Source organism: Pipistrellus kuhlii, unplaced genomic scaffold, assembly GCF_014108245.1.
Source record: "Pipistrellus kuhlii isolate mPipKuh1 unplaced genomic scaffold, mPipKuh1.p scaffold_m20_p_18, whole genome shotgun sequence".
Classification (NCBI taxonomy): Eukaryota; Metazoa; Chordata; class Mammalia; order Chiroptera; family Vespertilionidae; genus Pipistrellus; species Pipistrellus kuhlii.
This window is the reverse complement of record NW_023425493.1, coordinates 24399585-24419589: the sequence shown is the minus strand read 5'-3', so window position 1 is coordinate 24419589 and position 20005 is coordinate 24399585. Positions and strand designations below refer to the sequence as shown.

At 55.0% G+C, this 20005-nt stretch overlaps 1 protein-coding gene across 6 annotated transcripts in view; it reads right to left on the bottom strand.

Annotated features, from left to right (window-relative positions):
- Positions 1 to 1103: 1103 nt before the first annotated feature.
- The window catches only part of MEF2D (myocyte enhancer factor 2D), a 31628-nt gene continuing 12726 nt past the window's right edge, over positions 1104 to 20005 (bottom strand). For 3 of the 6 annotated variants that reach the window (XM_036442017.2, XM_045583279.1, XM_045583278.1), the window contains exons 2-12: positions 15629 to 15820; positions 14815 to 15018; positions 13204 to 13341; positions 11971 to 12181; positions 11701 to 11757; positions 9895 to 10085; positions 9381 to 9401; positions 8073 to 8202; positions 3599 to 3836; positions 2860 to 3166; positions 1104 to 2532 (exon numbers count right to left, since the gene is read on the bottom strand). In XM_036442017.2, the coding sequence (XP_036297910.1) occupies positions 2521 to 2532; positions 2860 to 3166; positions 3599 to 3836; positions 8073 to 8202; positions 9381 to 9401; positions 9895 to 10085; positions 11701 to 11757; positions 11971 to 12181; positions 13204 to 13341; positions 14815 to 15018; positions 15629 to 15682 (1563 nt within the window). In that variant the 5' untranslated portion in view covers positions 15683 to 15820 and the 3' untranslated portion in view covers positions 1104 to 2520. Of the gene's footprint in view, positions 2533 to 2859; positions 3167 to 3598; positions 3837 to 8072; positions 8203 to 9380; positions 9402 to 9894; positions 10086 to 11700; positions 11758 to 11970; positions 12182 to 13014; positions 13150 to 13203; positions 13342 to 14814; positions 15019 to 15628; positions 15821 to 20005 lie in introns of all 6 variants that reach the window. The other 3 variants (XM_036442019.2, XM_036442021.2, XM_036442020.2) reach the window with 3 other exon arrangements.

Sequence of the window (20005 nt, the reverse complement as noted above, 5' to 3'; positions counted from 1 at the left end):
ACATCCTCCTCTGTCATGGCCCTGTAGGTCTCATCGATTCCTGAAACTCCCAGGGAGCCTGCAGGAAGACTGGCCATGCCGTGCGCCCAGCCGGCAGGAGGGGTTCAGGGGTGAGGAATGGTGGTTCACTATCGGGTGAGGAAAAAGCTTCAGGGAGGAAGGGGAGCTCGGGTGTCACCCTGAAGGCAGGACTGGGGTGAGGAAAGGGTGAACTGCAGCGAAGGGGCTGTAAAGGTGTGGGTACCGGGTAGACAATTGTGCGAGGAGCCAGGGAGAGGCAGGGCGGCAGGGAGGGCCAACTGCTAGATTCTTTCTGACGGGAGGACAAAAACATCAGAGCTGAGGGTGAGAACAGGCGAAGGAGCAGGCCAGAAGGGAGCGGGGCTCAGGGAGGAGGGTCACGGAGCTGGAAGCCAGGGCTATGTGGCTGCAACAGCCACCTGTCCCTCTGTAAACACATTCCCAGGCACGTGCTCGTGCTCACACACACACACACACACACACACACACACACGCACGCGCACACGCGCACACACACACACACACACACACACACACACGCACGCACGCGCACACGCACACACAGATGCCCTCAGAGCTTAATTCGCACAAAGATTCATGTGTATGCCCAGGCAGGCTCAGAGACCCACACAACCACACACACACATAAATACAAAGGAATACTTGGACATACAAACACTAGATGCCCTTAGGAATACACTCGGGTACATGTGCAGCCACATGTCCCCCTCTGCTCCTGGCTCCTCCCCTGCCTCGTGTTGGGATACTGCAAGTGGCTGGGCCCTACGGGTGGGCAAAGATAGTCACCTGGCACAGAACTGGGCCTTGTCTGCTCTGCTTTCCCACCGGGATAAACCCCCAGGGAGTGCTACCCCCTTGGGCAGAGGAGCTGGCCTCTGTGAAGGAGTCTGCCTGCCCATGCACGTTCGGGTGAGGGGTGGTGTGGATCACGGCGTGGGGCCTGCCCCCTCCAGTTTGACCTGTCATCCTGCCTGAGGTCTCAGGACCTGGGGAGGCGCAGAGAGAGGCAGACTGGGGGCTGGGGGAGGGGAGCAAGAACAACAGCAGAAGAACCTCATCTGTACAGTACGGGCGTTTGAGTCATTATTATTACAATATACTTTGACAAAAATAGAATCTCATTTCATATCAATACAACAACAACAAAAAAAAAACAACAGTTTCCTGGACTGTTACACTGCTAACTTTTCCAAAGGTTGCTATTTACAATTACAGTAGCCAAGAGGGAAGGTGGGATTCGGCCTTGGGGTGGTGGGACAGGAGGTAGCCAGACAATGAGGGCGCCGAGAACAGGGAGGTGGGGTCCGGAGCCGATCGGGGGCAGGAGCAGGAGCTAGGAAGAGGGCGGGGAGAAGGGCCAAGGAGAAAAGAAGGGAGGCAGACCTCTGCAGACCTCCGGTCTCCTTTCCCATCCTCTCACCCATCCCTACGTCCACTCCTCTGGGAATATGTACGTGCAAGGAAGTTCAAGTCCCCTCACTCACACTCGCCCCCAGGATGCAAGGGTCCCGTCCTCAGGCATCCCAAAGTGACCAGACCCGCTCCCAGTGAGTCACCTCCTCACCTCGTCACCTCACTCAAGTTCCTCTCCCCAGTTCTCCCTGCACGCTGTGGCCAGCTTTACTGCGCTGGTGTCCACCGAGGGCTGGGTAGCTATTGCACTGTGTCTCAGAGAAAGCGCTGGGAGAGGGAAGGGATGCTCACCCCTTGTCCCAGCCCTGTCCCTCCTCAGCCTTCTCTCTCCTCATGGCTCTTTCTCTCCAAATGTGCTTCAGAGGGGCGCTCCCTCCAAGCCTCCCTGCAGCCTCAGATCCCTAGGCAGCCTTCCCGGCCCCAAAGCTCAGCCAGCACCCCCACACCCGGGAGGTGCAGCTCACACAGAACCAGTGAGCAAGTGCCGTGTGTGTGCAGGGGCTTGTGGGGCCGGGCCTGGGCATCCTGCCGCAGGGACAGCCCGGAGGCAGACACCCTTTACAGAGCCTCCTCCTCGCTTTCCCCTGACACACAAACCCACCATCACACCAGCTTTGGGGTTCAGTCTGTTGTAAGGGTTTTGTTGTTTGGTAGTTTTTTTGGTTATTTCCCACTATCTGGGGGGCGGGGTGGGAGGGCTCCGCATGCAGGGCTCGGCACCTGTCCTTCCCCGAAAGCCCAACAGCCCCCCCGCCCCTCCTGCAGCATATGTGTGCAACGTGCAAAGTGTTCCCCTTCCCGCGGAGAGAGCTCCCGCGGCCGGTGAGAATGGCGGGGGTGCAGAAAGGGGATGGGAGCACCCCCCTCTCCAAAGTGAGAACCCAAATTAAAAAAAAATAATATTAATAATAACATAATAATAATTATACACAAAGGTAACCGTCAACAGGACACGGAGCACAAGAAAGGAAGTGGGGGTCAAGCGGGAGGAGCCCAGGACAGGGGGTGGGCGGTGAGATTGTCAACTCTTCATCAGGGTGGCTGAGAGGGGGGGAGTGGGGGGCGTCACTTTAATGTCTGTGAAGAGAGGAGATGGGGGAGGGGGGGAGGGGGGGCCCGGGCTACAGGGCATGTGTCCCCCGCGCCCCTCTCCCTGTAGGGCCGGGGACTAGCGGCAGGGCCAGCTCTGAGGGGAGGATGCTATCGAGCAGGACTGATGCTGGAGGGAGGGTGAGAGATGGGCCTTTGGTGGGGGTGAAAGGGCATGGTCTGCCCCGGAAGGGCTGACGGAAGGGCTTGCTGGCCACAAGGCCTCTCAGGTAGGAGATAGAACAGGCTGGGGGCACACGGGGCAGTCCCTGGGTGTAGCAGACACTGGCAGACAAAGGGGTGATGCTACAGTACCCAGGTGTCGAGCCGCATCCTCTTCACAGCGGAGCCCTCGGCCTCGGGCTCTGGGGCTGGGCGCAGCAGGCCCAGGGTGGGCCCGAAGTCCCCCCGGCCGTCGTCCCGGTCCCCCGTCTCATAGGAGCCCCCGGCTGGGCTGCTGAGGCCGTCGCCAGGCTCAGGGCGGGCGGCCGGGAACACGGCGGGAGGGGGAGGTGCAGGGCTGCGTTCGCGGCTTGGGGACACAGGCTCCGATTTGATGCTGATGTGGGGGTGGGTGGTGACCGTGAGGGCAGCACCCACGTGGGGCAGGGGGCTGCCAGGGCTGGTAACAGGAAAAGGGGACAGAAACAGAGGAGAGAAGGTGAATGACAAAACAGAGAGCGAGAGGACAGAGAACGGGAGAAGATGGGGGATGGGGATGAGAGGGGGAGGAAGAGACAAGAGGATGGAGACAAGAGACCAGGAGACAGATGGCCAAGTGAAGGAAAAGAAGGAAAAGAAGTCAAATTAGTTTTCTTTCTTTCTTTCTTTTTCTTTCTTTCTTTTTTTTTTTAATTAGTTCTTTCTATCTCGTGTCATCTTTTACAGCGCGGGGTCCCCACCCCGGCTGGCTGGGGGAGGGGCTCGGGCCTGTGCCTGGGATATCAGGACTGCCATCTGGTGCCTCCCATGCTGTCTAACTTAAAGGGATCCCTCCTCTTCCCCACCCTCAACCCGCCCTTCGCAAACATGTGCCGGATCCCCAGGGACTCACATCAGGTTGCTGAGAGACACAGGGACCAGGTGGGACTGCTGCTGCTGCTGCTGCTGCTGCTGCTGCTGCTGCTGGGGCTGCTGCTGGGGCTGCGGCTGGGGCTGGGGCTGAGGCTGCGGCTGGGGCGGCTGCTGGGGCTGTGGTGGCTGCTGCCAGGCGGTGACATTGCCTAGTGACAGCCCCCCAGGTGAGCTGAAGGCTGGTAAGGAGGACAGCTCCGCACTGGTCAGCTGGTAATCTGCCGGGTGGGGAGAGGGAGAATGAGCCACGGTGGGAGGGAGAGGACTAAGGCTGCGGCACCTCCGGAGGAACGTGGAGAGGGAAGGAGCTGTTAATGACAGAAGGGAACAATCACAAAACCCACAGGAACCCCAGGAAGCTGGCCCGCACTCCTAGTTCAAAAAATGCAAATTGTAACAGCCATAAGGTGCTAGGGGTTTTTTGTCTGTGTTTATGTTTTTTTTTAAGGTGCTAGGGTTTTTTTTTGTTTTTTTAAACAGGATGAAAAGAGATGGTTTCTTTCTTTTTATTATATGTTTTTATTGATTTTTAGAGAGATAGTAAGGGAGAGTGAGAAGGGGGAAAGAGAAACAGATCAGCTGTCTCCTGCATGCCCCCTACTGGGGTTCAAGTGGCAACCGGGGTACGAAACCCTGACCGGGAATTGAACCAGGGACCTCTTGGTGCATGGGTTGATGCTCAACCACTGAGCCACACTGGGAGGGCAAGAGGTGGCTTCTTAAATAGTGTTTAACTTTTTAAAAAGTTTACTGTGTGAGGTACCACTTCAGAATGTCAATTAATGAGAAGAAAGGTAAAAAACCAGGGGAGGTCTAATATATGCCTGTCATCTCTTCCACTGCCACGTCTGTAAGTGCCTTTTAGAGACGGAGGGGAGGGTGATCAAACACCAGGTGAACAGCGTGTCTGAAACAAGCTACTGCTAACGGCCATCCCACCTTCTACAAAGTCCAGAGTCTGCTAGAGACTGTCAACACGTAAGTAGCAGCCAGATTGGAGCTGCTGGGCCCCACGTAAACACGGAGGATGCGTGTCTGCCCCCCGAAGCGCCTACGAGAGCCGTGGGGCAGGGAGGGAAACGGGGGGGGGCAGCACAGCAGGCCAAGGTGCTGACCAGTTTCCCCAGGAGATGCTGCCTGTTCTTTTCTAAAATTTCTGTCTTAATAAAGAAGCGGTGATATTTGCTCTGTCCAGGACAAACAGAGCCACAAGGTGTTTCACAATGTACACAGCGCTGTAATGCTTCGTGTTGCATCCTGTTTGGAACGGTTTAGAAATGTCTTCCCTCAGGAGCAGAAGGGGATTGCACTGTGGGAGCGGGAGGGCACGCACGCCCCTCCTCCCATCACAGCAGCCTGGCACCACCAAGCTTACTCGGGGGCCACCCGCCAGCCCCGTCGTTAGAGGGCAGCTTTATCTGTGCCACACAACAATAAGGTCACAGGCATGAGCGATGAGGTCAAACTTCCTGGCTACCTCCATTATAGGTCATGTGACCTTGGGCAAGCTACTTACTCTCCATAAACTGGAGGCAATAACCCTGCCTGTATCACACAGCTGTTGGGAGATCCGAGTTAATACACAGGGAAGCACGCCCTGTGTGGTTAGAGCGTCGACCCAAGCATCGAAGGGCTGCGGGTTTAATTCCCCGTCAAAGGCATGTACCTGGGTTGCAGGTTCAATCCCCACCCACGATTGGAGTGTATTCAGGAGGCAACCAATCGATGTGTCTCTCTCACATTGATGACTCCCTCTCCCCCCCCTCCCTCTCTCCCTCTCTCTCTCTCTCCTTTCCCCCCCTTCCAGTCTCTCTAAAAATCAATGGAAAAAATATCCTCAGGTGAAAAGTAACAAAACAACAACAACAAAACACACATGAAGCATGTAGAACAGTGTCTGGCACATAGTAAATACTCAAAAGATTTACTTATTATTATTAATTTACAAAGGAGGCGACTTCAGCCTCAAGTTTGAGGAACGCCCCGGGTCACAGAGAAAGCCAACAGCAGAGCTAAGACAAGACCCCAGGCCTCTTTATGACTTTTAGGTCTCACCCTAGAGACATGGCCCATGCTTGCCGCTGGCCTCATTAGCCTTAGCCAGGAGCTCTGAGGTGCTTACGTTTAAAAAGCAGAGCAAGGGCAGAAAGGGGGCCCTAGGACCGACTATTTCAAACACTCCTTATATAAACAAGGAAGCCAAGCACAGAAAAGCACGCCACCTGCCCAACATCCCTCAGCGAGTGAACGGTTCAGACTCAACCCCTAGTCCCTCAGTTCCTAGCACGCTCCAGCCCCATCACCCGGAGCCTTGTCCTTCCAAGGGGCTTTCCTCTTCTTAGCTAAGAGGAACACGGCCTGCAGGTCACCTGGCAACGCACTGGGCCTGCTCCTAGCATGTCCACAAGCCAGACCTCTGCAGGCAGGGTTAACAAGGGACCAGGCCTGTCCCTTACTAAGACACTACCATGGCCAGATCACCCCCAGCCGGGACCTGAACTGGGGACTAGGACTGCACAGTGAACAACTCAACAACAGTGTGTTCGTGGGGGTTTTGTTTATGCATCTGGAGTCACCCAAATACCCTGCTGCTGAAACTACTCCTGCAGCCAGAGCCATGGCTGCCGAGAGGATGTGAGGAAGGCCACGCACACCTCTCTCAGGGCTCCAGGGCAGGCCCAGCATCAGCATCTTCTCTCGCCACTGAGCACCTGCCCCAGGTTCACGGACACTCACTAACCTCCTTCCTTCTTCACAGGGCAGAAAATCACCGCCCTGGGATTCCAAAAACAACAACAGCTCCTGAAAAGTGGTCTGTGCTGCCCCATGCCAACCACCCTTGGCTGTCCTCAGGGAACTGGTTTTTCTGGCCAGGCCCAGCCCCAGCTGGCAGGGCTGGACGAGCCTCAGAGACCTCCTGTCCACTCACAATTCCCACAGATGAAGAGACTGGCCCCAGGGACTGGGCCATCTGAAGCAGTCCCCTCTGAAACCGCCCGAGGACATAGCAAACGGAGAGTGTGTGCACGCATGGGGGAACACATGGGAACAAAGGGCTGCACAGACACCGGCGGGATAAAATCTGGACACAGATGCCATGCCAGAGTCTGGTTCCGCAACAGCTGTCCTACCCGCCCCAAGGGGCTTTCCTACATGCAGGGCTGGGTTCTGGATTTATACACGTCGGGAAGAGGTGAGATTTATATTGGTGCCTGGGACCTAGGGTGCTTCAACTCTGGAATGGGGCTTGGAGAGGGGAGTGAAGTTGAAGGGTCTTTTGATCTAGTCTCATCTCATCGCAAAACAGCCCTCGCACAAGCCACTCACAGGTCAGAGAACCTGGGAACAGCAGGGACAAAGGCCAGGTTCCCAGCCACACACATGCCCTGAAACAAAGTGACAAGACATTTCCCTTTGGGCAGTCCTTCCCGACACTGCAGCTTGTAAGGAAGGCTCAGAGTGTCACAGGCTGTTCCTGGGAGAATGTGAGTGGGTGACACCGGCCAGGACAGCTCCAGGTACCCAGGAACGGCCTGGGCACTGAGTGTCCTGTCTGAATTCTTCTACCTAGCGGCCTCGCTCATGTCTTCATTCCTCTTTCCTCAACCTTCCTCCGTCTTCCTCCTCCTTGCCCCCCTAATGCTTCACCACCAAGGCAGTTCCAGTGGCCTTTCCTGGAACCTGGATGAATCCTTCCCTCTGGCCTGCTCAGCCTCTTTCTCTCTCCTCTCCCTGATCTCTTCATTCTTCTCCTCTAAGCCCCACTGAACTGACCATGTCTGCCTCCCTACACCCCAGCCCTGGTGGCCTGAATCATCTGCTCGGCCCACCCCTGTGCTGGCTTCTTCTAATGCGAGGCTCCCTAAGGACAGGGCTTCCCTTCTCCATTAGGTGTTATATTTAAAAAAAAAAAAAAAAAAAAAAAAGGAATACCCTTGCCCTGGCCGGTGTGGCTCAGTGTTAGAGCATTGGCCCAAGCATTGAAGGGTTACAGGTTCAATCCCTGGTCCTGGTCAGGGTGTGTGAGGGAGGCAACCAATGGATATGTCTCTCTCATATTGATATCTCTGTTTCTGTCTCTCTTCCTCCCTTCCAATTTTTCTAAAAATCAATAGAAAAAATATCCTTGGGTGAGGATTAACAAAAAAATTAAAAAATAAGGAATACCCAGTTAAGTCTGAATTTCAGACAAAATAATGAATAATTTTTTAGCATAAGTATATCCTGGGACATATTTTATAGAAGAATGTCTGTGCAACATACTAAAAAATTATTCATTGTTTTACCTGAAATTCAAATGTAACTAGGCATTCTGTTTCTATTGGCTAAATCTGGCAACCTTAATTACGTAGGGCTCTCCCAAATCAATGGCCTTTCTCCGATTAGGTGTCCCCAGAGAATATTTCGTGTCCCCTCTCTGGTCCCTCCCGCCCCAAGGCCACCTGAACACTCACCTGTGTTGTAGGTGGTGGGCATGGAAGAGAAGGGGAGGCCCTGGCTGAGTAAACTCGGTGTTGCCACGGAAACCACTGGGGTGGTGAGCGAGTGGGTAGACTGGGAGGCCCCAAGGCGCTGGGCATTGTTCTGCAGGAGAAAATTGTCTGTCAAGAGGTGGTAGGTGGGGAGGCGGGTTGCATTATCCTGACCCTCCATTCCAAGGCCAACCTGGGGTCTCCGAGTCCCAAGGCCCAGATGGGATGCCTCAGCAGAGGCCCCGAAGATACACAAACACATGCTGTTGCATTCAGAGATCCACAGAGGGAAACATGCCACACAAATCCATTCACACCTACACACACAGAGGAATGCATGCCCTGTGGCCCAACACCAAGCTCTCCGAGGGCAGAGGAGAGAAGGGAGAGCCATTCTTCCCCTGGCTGACGCCTCTGGAGTCTGCTCTCCATCTATCACACAGCAGCACATGCCTGGGGAGAGGCATGCTGGCATCTGTGACAGAATGCGTGTGCCTGCGTGTATGCACACACGTGTGTGGGGCTGTCAGCTCCATCTGCTGCTGACTCACTTGTTTATTCCAACTCCACGCTGGGGCCGAAACTGCTGCCATGTTGGCCGCCAAAGCCTGCCTGCCTTTTCCAGCCTCACTGGCCTCCCATCGGGGAACTGGGGAGGGAGGAGCCCCCGCCCCATCCTGGCTGAGGGTATGTAGGTGTGTGAGGGAAAGAGCGGCTGGGTACGCCTCTGAGTGCCTGTGAGACGGCTGTGCAGAGGGAGCACCAGACAGAGGGGAGAAGGGGGAGCCCCCCACCGACGACATCTCTGGCCTCGCCTTAAGTCTCGGCTTCCCTGGAAAAGGACTTATTGTCTGGCTGGTACCCCTTTCATGAGGCCCTGCGCTGGTCCTGGTCAGGGTGCGTGCCAAGAACGTAGTGGGCCTGAGCAGAGTCGAAGGGCAAGTGCAGCCCAGTTTCTCGTCTAAGGGCCTAATCCAGGCTTCCTGGGACAAGGCCTAGCCCACTCCCCGGGCACACGCACAGACACACAGAGAAAGGTGTGCCTGCATGAATGCAACATCACAGGAAGACAGCTACATACACACATGTACAAACACATGCATGTCTGCCCCCTGCCCCATCCACCTTTGCATCCTGCTTGGAGCTCCCGGCAAACAACCAAATAAACAACACACACTACACACACAGGCGAAAGGACAGGGGCACACACATATTCCATGCTGGGGGCCACAGAGCAAGGGGATGACCCAGAATTCAAAGCCACGGCAAACATCTCACAGCCTCACTTACCAGATCTAAATGGTCCTCAGTCTGGGAGCAGAAATAAAACCAAGGCATGGTTCAGTCTCTGGCCTCCACCTTCCCCTCACACACTGTCCCCACACCATCCCGCCTCCGCACGGAGCAGGAAGGCTCTGCGGCCTAGCAGCACAGAGCTTCTCCCTGCCCTGAAGGATTTCCACAAGATGCTACATCCCAATGTCCATCAGCCAGGAAATCCTCACCACCTAATTCCCATCCTCTGCTGTGATGGTGGACCTCTTCCTGCTACAGAACATTCTCTCTCCTGTTCCCTTTACTGCCCTGCAGGCTGGTACTTGTGTCCCAACCTGGTGTAAAGCCCTCTGGGACTTCTTCCCAGCCATGCTTCGTGATCTCTCTTGGGAAGTCCTAACTGCTGGGTAACCTTCACACCTCCCGCTGGAGATCCGCTCTTTCCTCCCTCCACGCTCCCATTCCCCACCCCCCTGCCCCTCCCCGCCCACCCCTCCCCGCCCCTCACTCCGTCCGAACCGCCACTCACCAAGTGATGCATTAGCCCCTTTCCTCCCTGGGAAGTGATGACCCTCAGGTCAGGCTTGCGGCTGGGGGCTCCGAGCTGGGCGCTGTGGGTGGGTGGGGGTGGAGACTTGGCAGGGATGACCTTGTTTAAGCTGTTGCCATTGGCCACAGGGAGGAGGCCAGGGGAAGCCCGAGCACTGACATAGCCGTTCCCTAGAGAAGAGATGAGGGCAAAAGGAAAACATGGACCCACCCCTCAGCCCTGTTAACTGGCCCCTCCCCACCCCCCGCCATTACTCCGGCCACCCAGCCCTTCTCAAAGCCACGCCCAGGCTTTGAGTGGGTACTGAGCTCTCTGATTTCCCCCTAAGACCCTTTCCTACTGAATCACTGGTTCATCCTCCTGGCTCTGAGCTACGTGTGATGGGACTGGGTGGTGGGAGATCTGAGGTTGGTAGGAAGAATTAGAAATGGAAACCACAGTGTTCAAGAGGTTCTTCTGCAGCCAAGCTTCCCCCACCTTTTCTCCTCCTGGTACCCACTCCTGGGCAGGAAGTCCTGTGATCTCACTACCTGCCTCTGACCAGGCCCACACGACCCAGGCTGGAAAAGGGGTGGCAGCCTGGAATTTGGGCCTCAGTTAGGATTCTGCTCACCAGGGCAAATCGGCCACTCAGGCCGCTCCCTCTGCAGTGAGCTGGGTGTACGGTGATTTGGATGAGCCCATGACAAGATCCCTCAGCTCTGGAAGATGGACCATTCGCTAGTGGTGGTGTTGTTCCTGGCAGGGGGATTGATAACCCAGCCTCCAGCATAATTAGGCTGGTAACAACAAGCACAATGACATACTCCACAACCTACCTGGGGCTTTCACATGCATATTATCTCATTTAATCCTCACACTAACCCTCAAGGCGGTCAGGACATGTATCATTAGTCCTATTTACGGAAGGGCCTGGTTGACAGAGGTATTAATGACTTCTATGGGGCCACATAGCTACCTAGAAGCCAAGCTAGGGCCCTCACCACTTTCCACATGCCAGGCCTGAGGGCTCACAAGTATCGCTGCCTCCTTAAGGTCTGCAGGCATTTGTCTGGCCCTCTCCTTAGAGAGGGAGCGTATTCACTCATTTCCCCCACCTCCTAACCCCATACACAATTACTGCCAACAGGCTAGTGCTTGGTGCTAAAATGAGGGGTTCTAAAGCCCAGAGGCTGGGGGTAACCACAATCAGAAGTGTCATCTTGCTCTGTTGCCTGCAAGCACACTGCTGCTCTGTAAGTGTGTGGCTGCTTCCATCCCAATTCCCAGATCACTGCGGGAATGGCAGGAATGTCAGGGTGACGTCAATGGTGACATTCGGAGTCATAGTAACCAGCCAGACAACAGCACGAGCAGGAGCACTGTCAGCTGCCGGGTGGGGAGTGTGTGCCTCTCTTCTGGGACTTATAGATGTGTACACACTGTGCACATCTAGTGTCTGGTATTTCCATCAGTGAGAATGCCTACGTGTATGTATGTAAGTTATGCGTGTGAGTCTGTGCCTATTGCACACTGGCAATACAAGATATAGTCCCATCCTTCAGATCCCAACCAGATGTCCTGCTCAACTGGAAAAACTTGAATCTTCACCTCCAACAGTTTGTCCAGAACTCTCTGAGCCTATAGGTCCACACCAATCATTGCTACAGACAAAAAAAAATCTCAGGGCTTTGAAATCTTCCAATGCAGCCCTGGGATCTTCTTCTCCTGTAATCTAGGTCCTCCTTTGTCCCTGGACTCCTGGGCAGGACCTCTCCCACCCCCAGCAAGGGCAGCGGTACTCACCAACAGGGCTGGGGCAGGCTCCATTAGCACTGTTGAGGTCGCCCCCCAGCATGGCCCCTGGAAGACAAACAGAACCGTGATGAGCTGACAAGACGTTCCCTCCAGAAGTCTTGGTGACTAATCAGGACAGGAGCCATAGTTCCTTCCCTCAGGAGCCACATAAATGGGAGAATGCTGTGCAGGTGAAGAGAAATACTCTATTGAAAATGGAATTCCAAGTCGCCATCACACCTCATTTCCAGCTCACCCGCCCACCTACGGCCCACTCACCTGCACTGGCCGGGCGCTGGGGCAGACCAGGAGACACACTGTTCCTCTGTAGTGCTGGCTGCTGGGGGGACAGGAGCCGTGGGTCCGTGAGGGATGATGTCACCAGGGAAGGGGTGACCAGGGAACTGCTGGGATTGCTGAACTGCAGTGAGCTCTGATTGGACACGGGCACGGTCACAGGCATGGCAAAGTTGGGGGCCGGGACAGCTGACTAGACAGAAAACGGAGAGGCAGGGTCAGGCCAGGGTGACCCCTTACCTGGGGCCCACTTTGCCTGAGAAAGCGGGCCAGGGTTCTTCTAGTGTTGGGCTGTGCACTCAGTCTAGGGCCAGCAGCTCCATCTCTCTGCCTTGGGCCCTTCTGGGGTCCTGCCTGCCACTCCCACCAAGGAAGCGCGTTGGTGGGACTGCTCTGGATCCAGCTCTGGCCCAGAGAACGAGGACAAGGCTCTGCTCACTTCAGACAGGACCAGGGACACCTGGAGCCCCCTAGGAGAGGTGGGTTAGTCCTCAGCCAGGCAGGACACACGGGGAGCAGGTTAGAGGCCCTGAGTACAGACCCAAACTCACACACGCAGCTGTTACAGGCCTGCACTTGGGTCCGGGCATCATCCCACTTGCAGTTTCTCATCCACTGGCCTACTGTAGGTGTTCACCCACCGCACTGCCTTTCCCTTTTAACAGTCTCTGACTCCCCTGAGCAATGCTACTGAGCATCTGAGCCTGAGGTGTCAGAGCAGGCCCAAGGGGGCCTTCCCCCACAAAAGAGCCGGAGAACAGCAATTCCTATATTCCTGTCATCTACACATTTCTTGCTGGTGAGGGGGACACTCCAGGCCTCTCCTGGCTTATGCTCCATCCAAGTGAGGCTCAGCGAGGGTCACAGGCTTATCATCACCAAGGTTAGAGGTTCCTTAGGAATCACCAATAGCCCCCGCATGGCTCAGAGCAGAACATCCATCAGAGGCAGCAGAGGGCCAGGGCGGGCGGGGCGCAAAGCCACACCATGCACCACGGGGAGGCTCTCCTCCATGCTACTACTCACGGCCAGTCTATAACTCTGCATCATTTTATCAAACTCCTCGTCTATCTTTTTATATTTCTCCTCCGTCTGGGGGGTCAGGGCAAACACCTCGTCCACCTCAGGGCTCTCACATTCCCTGTGCTTCTTGTGCAGCGCCTGGGGGAAGGGGCCGGAAGGGGGGCCAACAGAGAGAGAGTGAGTGGGGCTCACCCCATAGCGCCGGAAGAGCCCGTCGAGCTCCTCGCTGGCGCGCCGGTACTTGTCCTCCAGCAGGGGGCTCTGTTCCAGCGAGTCCTCCCCGTCCGGCTCGGGGCTGTCGCAGCCGTTGAAGCCCTTCTTCCTCAGGGTCTGTAACCGCACCACTACCGTCAGCAGAGGTCAGGGTCCTCCCACACCCACCTCTCTGGGGTTCTTTCAGCCCTTAACTGTTCCCCAACCTCCTTCCTCAGGGGCCCCGGCATCTCCCCAGCCCAGTGCTTCAGTGCCACCTCCCCTCTGGGGCCCTGTGTGAAGAGGCGGCTGGTGGGGAGGCATCAGCGTGCAGGGGTCACATGGAAGGAAGGCACGGCCCAGAGAATGCACGTGGTGCAGAGACATGTGCCTAAGGTGACAGGTGGGGAGGGCTCTGGGGGTTGGGAGGAGGTGCCCTGGCCACCCCTGCCTTACCACCCCTGACCAGCTCTGCACAAAGGCATGGAGCGTTCCCCAGGGGAAGGTAATGGGGCTGGCTTTGCCTAGCTCAATCCCTGGGCTCTGCTCAGAAGATGGAGGAGAGAGAAACAGCAATGAGACAGAGAGGTAGAGAGACAAGAGAGCGAACGGCAAACAAAGGAACTAGCATTGACTGAGCTCCTACCATGTGCCACCCCGTGTGCTGTCCTTGCCCAAGGCCAGAGCCTCTCACGTGTGGCCATAAAGCAAGGACATACCTGGTGGGTCTGGAGTAGACCTCAAAGCTGCCCTCTCAAGGATCAAAACATCTTCATAGATACTTGTTTTGTCTTTAAAATGAATGCAAATTTTACATTCTGGTCCTGTTTTCTCTAATATAAAAATAAGGGCATTTCCTCCAAATCTCTGAGTTAAAGTCTCATTACAGGAAGGCAAGCCTGTGCCTTCCCAGGCATCCTTCTCCATCCGCACAAGTTCCTGTGCCCAAGGCACGAATACCTTGTGTGAGGAGAACTGGGCCGTCTCATCCAATTCCCACAGCACCCTTCAAAGCAGGCTCTGGCCCCATTTCGTGGCAGTGGATGAGCATCAAAGCTCTGGGAGGCCAACCCATCTGCCAACGTCATGTGGCCAGTAAAGGCCAGAACTGGACCCCAAAGCCCGTGTCTCTCAACAGTTCACAACGGCAGTCCTCTTTGAAACAGAACATAGGGCTCTGGGACCCAAAACGGGACAGAGACAGCAGGAGAGATGAAAACAAAGAGGGAGACAAAGAAAGAAAGAGTGGGATGCAGTAGCAGACCAAAAGCTAGAGAGGGGAGAGAGACAGACACCGACAGAGAGAATTTGAGAAAAGATGGAGGAGAGATCACGTCACGCCCGACAGACAAGAATGACTCTGAGGGCCGCAGGGGGAGTGGGCCGGGCCGGCAGCCACACCTGACATGTGCTCACTGCCCCTCCTTCCTCCTCAGCTAGGGTGTGCGTGAGAGGACGTGGGCTTATCCGTTGGTGCACACAGGTCTGGAGCTACGAGGGCAGGTGTACCCCTGGGCATGCACAGGCAGGCCCGGCCCGTGGGTGCGTCTGCACGGGCACGTGGCGCTGGGTGGCAGGCAGGGGTGGGTGGGGTCCGGTGCGTGGGCCCACCTCGATGATGTCAGCATTGGTGCGGCTCTCGTGCGGCTCGTTGTACTCTGTGTACTTGAGCAGCACCTTGTCCATGTCCGTGCTGGCGTACTGGAACAGCTTGTTGGAGTGGTTGAAGATGATGAGGGCGATCTCGCAGTCGCATAACACACTTAGCTCGTACGCCTTCTTCATGAGCCCGAACTTCCGCTTGGTGAATGTCACCTGCAGGGGGTGGGTGGGCAGCCGGATCGGGCTCAGTCAAGGCCTGCCCAGGAGTCCCCACTACAGACAGCTGGACACAGCCTCTTCCTGGGAGCCCCCATCTCAGTGACACAGCTCTCTTTTCAGGAGCCCCTGGCCTGAGGAAGAGACAGGCCAGCATCCTTCTGCCAACACATGGCCACGGCACAACCCACAACTAACTCACTGAAGGCAGAGGACCCGGATGCACCAACCTCCACATCTCTGTTCTGGGGACTATAACGAGGTCAGGAAAGGAGAAGAGAAGGACTTCCTGGCTCTTCCCCTGGGGTAGGAAGAGGGAAGGATTCACCTTGGGAAAGGGGGCATGCCCAGGGCATTTGCCTTCTTTCTGGGCAGGGCTCATGGGCATGTTTGTGTGGTTGCATCAGCGCAGGCGCTCTGGGACACAGGATTCTAACAGCTGCAAGGAGGTGGGGGCTCCTCTTTGTCCCCCCTCAGTCCTTCCCCTTCCATAATAGCCTTCAGAGACCCTTCCTGCAGGAAGCCCTCATGGAGTGGCTGCAAGGAACAGAGGCTGAGGCCAGCTCCCTGCCCTCATCCACACTGTGTGGCCCGAGAACCTCCTCACCTGTCGGTTCCGCTCATCGGTGATTCGCTGGATCTGAATCTTTTTCCTCCCCATCTTCTCCGGGGATCCTCAGTGCCAGGGAGGGGAGGGGATCGCTGGGTGGCAGGTCTCGGCACACCTCACACTGTGCTCATGAACGGTCTGGGACCAGTGCTCAGTTCATGGTCTGCAGGACACCTTCTGCACAGCCTCCTGGAAGGGGAAGGTCATGGCAAGAAGTCAGTCCTAGCAATCCTCAGCCCTGCTCCTTGGGCACACAGGCCAGGTCCACAGCACCTCTGGGAGAGGCTGTCAGTGTCCTCAAAATGAGGACAGGGTGGCAACCTGAGGGGACGGCATGCCACAGCCAGGCACAAGCTGGACCTCACACTCAGAGCCCAGGACTCAGGTTCCAGGTCAGATGGAATACATGGAGCTCCCTGACTTCTAAGGGTCTGGGTCTCAGAGAACATCCCGGCCACTTTCCTCTCCCACAACAGAGACACCTGGGCTCACCAGCTGTCCCTCTGGCCAGAACAGCGGCTCTTGTGCTGGAGCTCAGTGCAGAGAACGTGTTGCGTGAACACACCTGCCAAGTCCATGCAGCTGGCAGTTTACCTGGTACCACAATGGGAGTGATTCTGCATCCCTGTATCAAGAACATACCAGAGCCCTGGCCAGTGTGGCTCAATTGTTTGGGCATCATTCTGTGCACCTGAAGCTTGCTGGTTCCATTCCCAGTCAAGGCACATGAATGGGTTGCAGGCTCAATCCCCAGTAGGGGGCATATAGGAGGCAGCCAATTGATGTTTCACTCTCACTCACATTTATGTTTCTCTCTCTCTCCTTCTCCCTTCCTTCCTCTCTAAAAATTAATTTAGCCCAGCTGGTGTGGCTCCGTGGTTGAGTGTTGACCCATGAACCAGGAGGTCACAGCTCCATTCCCAGTCAAGGTACATGCCTCGGTTGCAGGCTCCATCCTGGGGGAGGGGGAGGAAGAGGGACAGGGGCCGTGCAGGAGGCAGCCGATCAATGATTTTCTCTATCATTAATGTTTCTCCCTCTCCCTCCCTCCCTCTGAAATCAATAAAAACTAATATTTTTAAAAATTTTGATAATTTTAAAATCTTAAAAAACCACAAAGACCATACCAGAAATCCTCAAACCCAGCTCACGAAGCCCTGGGGCCTGGTATTCCAGAGTGGGGCTGGGGCTGTAGACCCCCTATCTCTTCTACCACTTCCACACCAGTCCATTTTACTCAGTGGGCCTAACCCTGTAACTTTTTTTGAAGTGTTCTGTTGCTATAAACTAGGGGTGTCGAACTCAATCAGAGAAGGGGCCAAAATCTAAAATCCAGCCTAAATCGCGGGCCGAATGGTTTACTGAACAGTCATAAACTGTCATTGTGATGGAAACGCAGCGGAGTGCAGTGATGACAGCGCGGTGCGGGCCACATTGCAAGGCCTGGCGGGACAGATTTGGCCCGCGGGCCTTGTGTTTGACACATGTGCTATAAACAAACAAACAGACAAACAAACCACCTTTCTAGACCAGGGGTTGGTAATTTTTTCTGTGAAGGGCCAGATATTAAATATTTCAGGCTTTGCAGGCCTACACTGCCATTGTAGCATGAAAGTAGCTGTAGACAACACAGATGAATGAGTGTGGCTGTGTTCTAATGAAACTAGATTTATACGAATAAGCATGGGCCACAGTTTGCTGATTCCTTCTCTAAAGGAATGGGCCAAGTCTAGAACCCAAGTTCAGTCTGAATAGTGCTTCCCAACCTTGTTCACCTTGAAGCACAAAGAGAAAACACAGAGCCTGCGGACGTACCCGCAGGAGACGGCCGGAAGCCAGGAGGCCGCAGGCACCAGGCGGGATTCTCTGTCTCAGCGCGTCTATTGGGTAAACCGTCATGGCCCATCGGTTGAACAGCTCCAGTTCCAGAGCCAGAATGGGAAACGGAGCCCCTGAACTACACAATCCTGGAGATACTCTGGGATGGGAGGGGACACAGGAATGAGAGCTCAGCCTGAGCCTGCAAAGGTGCATGCTTCCCGGTGTGGGCAGCGCCCCAACAGGCTGGGGGAGCCCTTGGGAGCTGGAGGCATGAATTAACCCCAGGGTCCCTCCAACTCTTTGATTTCAGGAGTTTTTTCATCAGAGATGGAGCCTTCTGAGCGATGGTGGAGGGGGCAGTGAGCATAGGACTCATGTTTTCTTTCCCTTTTTAAAAAAATATTTTTTTTTATTGGCTTCAGAGAGGAAGGGAGAGGGAGAGAGATAGAAACATCAGTGATGAGAGAATCATTGATTGGCTGCCTCCTGCACGCCCCCTACTGGGGATTGAGCCTGTGGCCCCGGCATGTGCCCTTGACTGAAATCGAACCTGGGACCCTTCAGTCCACAGGCCACCGCTCTAACCACTGAGCCAAACCAGCTAGGATGGGAGTCATGCTTTCTAAAGCCTCTCCGACTGGGTCCTGAGAGAAGGCCAGACCACAGAAACCCAGCACTTCCCTCCAGAGTTCCCCTTCCACAGCACCCCTGTCGGAGACCCCCCTGCAGTCAAGGGAGGATTTTTACAGAGAGATGGAGAGAGGTGTTTGATAATAGACACAATAATTAGGAACCTGCCCCAGCCCTCGTTGCCAATGGCTGAGCCTTTAGCTCCACTCAGCCATGGTCCCCAGTGCTCCGCAGCAGGGTCTGAGGCTCAGCCGCAGCATCTTGGCGTGGGGGAGGGAGGCAGGGAATCTGTGCACTTGGGAGGAGCCAGGAATACTCCTCTCCACTCTTTCCCCTCCCAGGCCTGTCCCTCAGGCCCTCCCCAGCCCAGCTGAAGGAGAGCTTCTGTTCTGTCTATATCTTCAGAAAGCAGTGGAATTCCCTTCCCTCTCCTGGAAGGGCCCTCTACCCCTCTCTCGTCCCCTCTCCCTTGTTCTCAACCTGCTCCATGGGACCCAGGCCTCCCACGGTGGCCCTCACAAGCCCAGTCAACCCTGAGTGGCCCCAAGACACCTGGGCCCAGAACTGCTCTGTCCCCTCACCATTCCTTGCTTGTAACCCCAATCTCCGCCAAACCCCTGCTACAGTCTCCAACCCAAGGATTTCAGCTCCCCTGCCGCCCAGTGCAATCCACAGGCTACATTTCCTAGAGCCTGGCAGGGGAGGTGAGGAGAGCACACTGAAGGCAGGGGAGTGGGGATAAGAAGAGGCTTAAAAAAATATTTTTTTTTAAATTGATTTTTTTACAGAGAGGAAGGGAAAGGGATAGAGAGCTAGAAACATCAATGAGAGAGAAACATCAATCAGCTGCCTCCTGCACACCCCTTACTAGGGATGTGCCCAAAACCAAGGTACATGCCCTTGACCAGAATAGAAACTGGGACCCTTGAGTCCGCAGGCCGATGCTCTGTCTACGAGCCAAACTGGTCAGGGCAAGAAGAGAGCTTTTTAAAAAGGACTCTTGCCGAAACCGGTTTGGCTCAGTGGTAGAGCGTCGGTCTGCGGACTGAAAGGTCCCAGGTTCGATTCCGGTCAAGGACATGTACCTTGGTTGTGGGCACATCCCCAGTGGGGGGTGTGCAAGAGGCAGCTGGTCAATGTTTCTCTCTCATCGACATTTCTAGCTCTCTATCTCTCTCCCTTCCTCTCTGTAAAAAATCAATAAAATATATTTTAAAAAAATAAATAAATAATAAAAAGGACTCTCTGGCCTGCTTTGGAGACCCCAATGCAGACTGGTAAATGCAGTCACTCCAGCATTCCTCTGGCTTATAGCATCTCACTGCCCTTCCCCTCCCGTTCTATGTTTCCTTCTCACCACCCTTTGTTCACAAGCAAATTCTTGTTGAGATGTAACCTCTGTCAATGTGTGGCCAATATTATGTCTTCGCCAAGTTGGGAGAGAACATTCTTAGCTTTCCTGCCACTCAGAAAGGCCATTACTGCAAGCCAGTCTCACTCCTTTGGTTCCCACATTGTTTACTCTCAACGCATCTTGTTCTCTTCTTCCTAGCACTTGGGACTCTGAGTCAGTGGCCACCAACCTTTCAGACCTCACGGACCACCAGTGGTCCGCAGAACACCGATTGGCGACCACTGCTCTAAATTATTATAATTCTGTGCTTCTATTTAATGCCTGCCTCACTTGTGAGACTCAAGCTTCCTGAGGGCAGGAACCACATTTGTCTTTTTCACCACTCTAGCCCCCGAAAGGAGAAGCTCAGGAAATATTTGTTGAAAAAGAAAAGAGGATTGTTTCATCTTTGTGACCCTGTAAGAAGTCCTCTGTGGTCTTTCCATCAGTCCTGCTGCAGGACCAGCTACCCTTCCTCTCCCAGCTGCACCTGAAGCTTGCTCCCCTGGAAACCACCTACCTTCTGACCA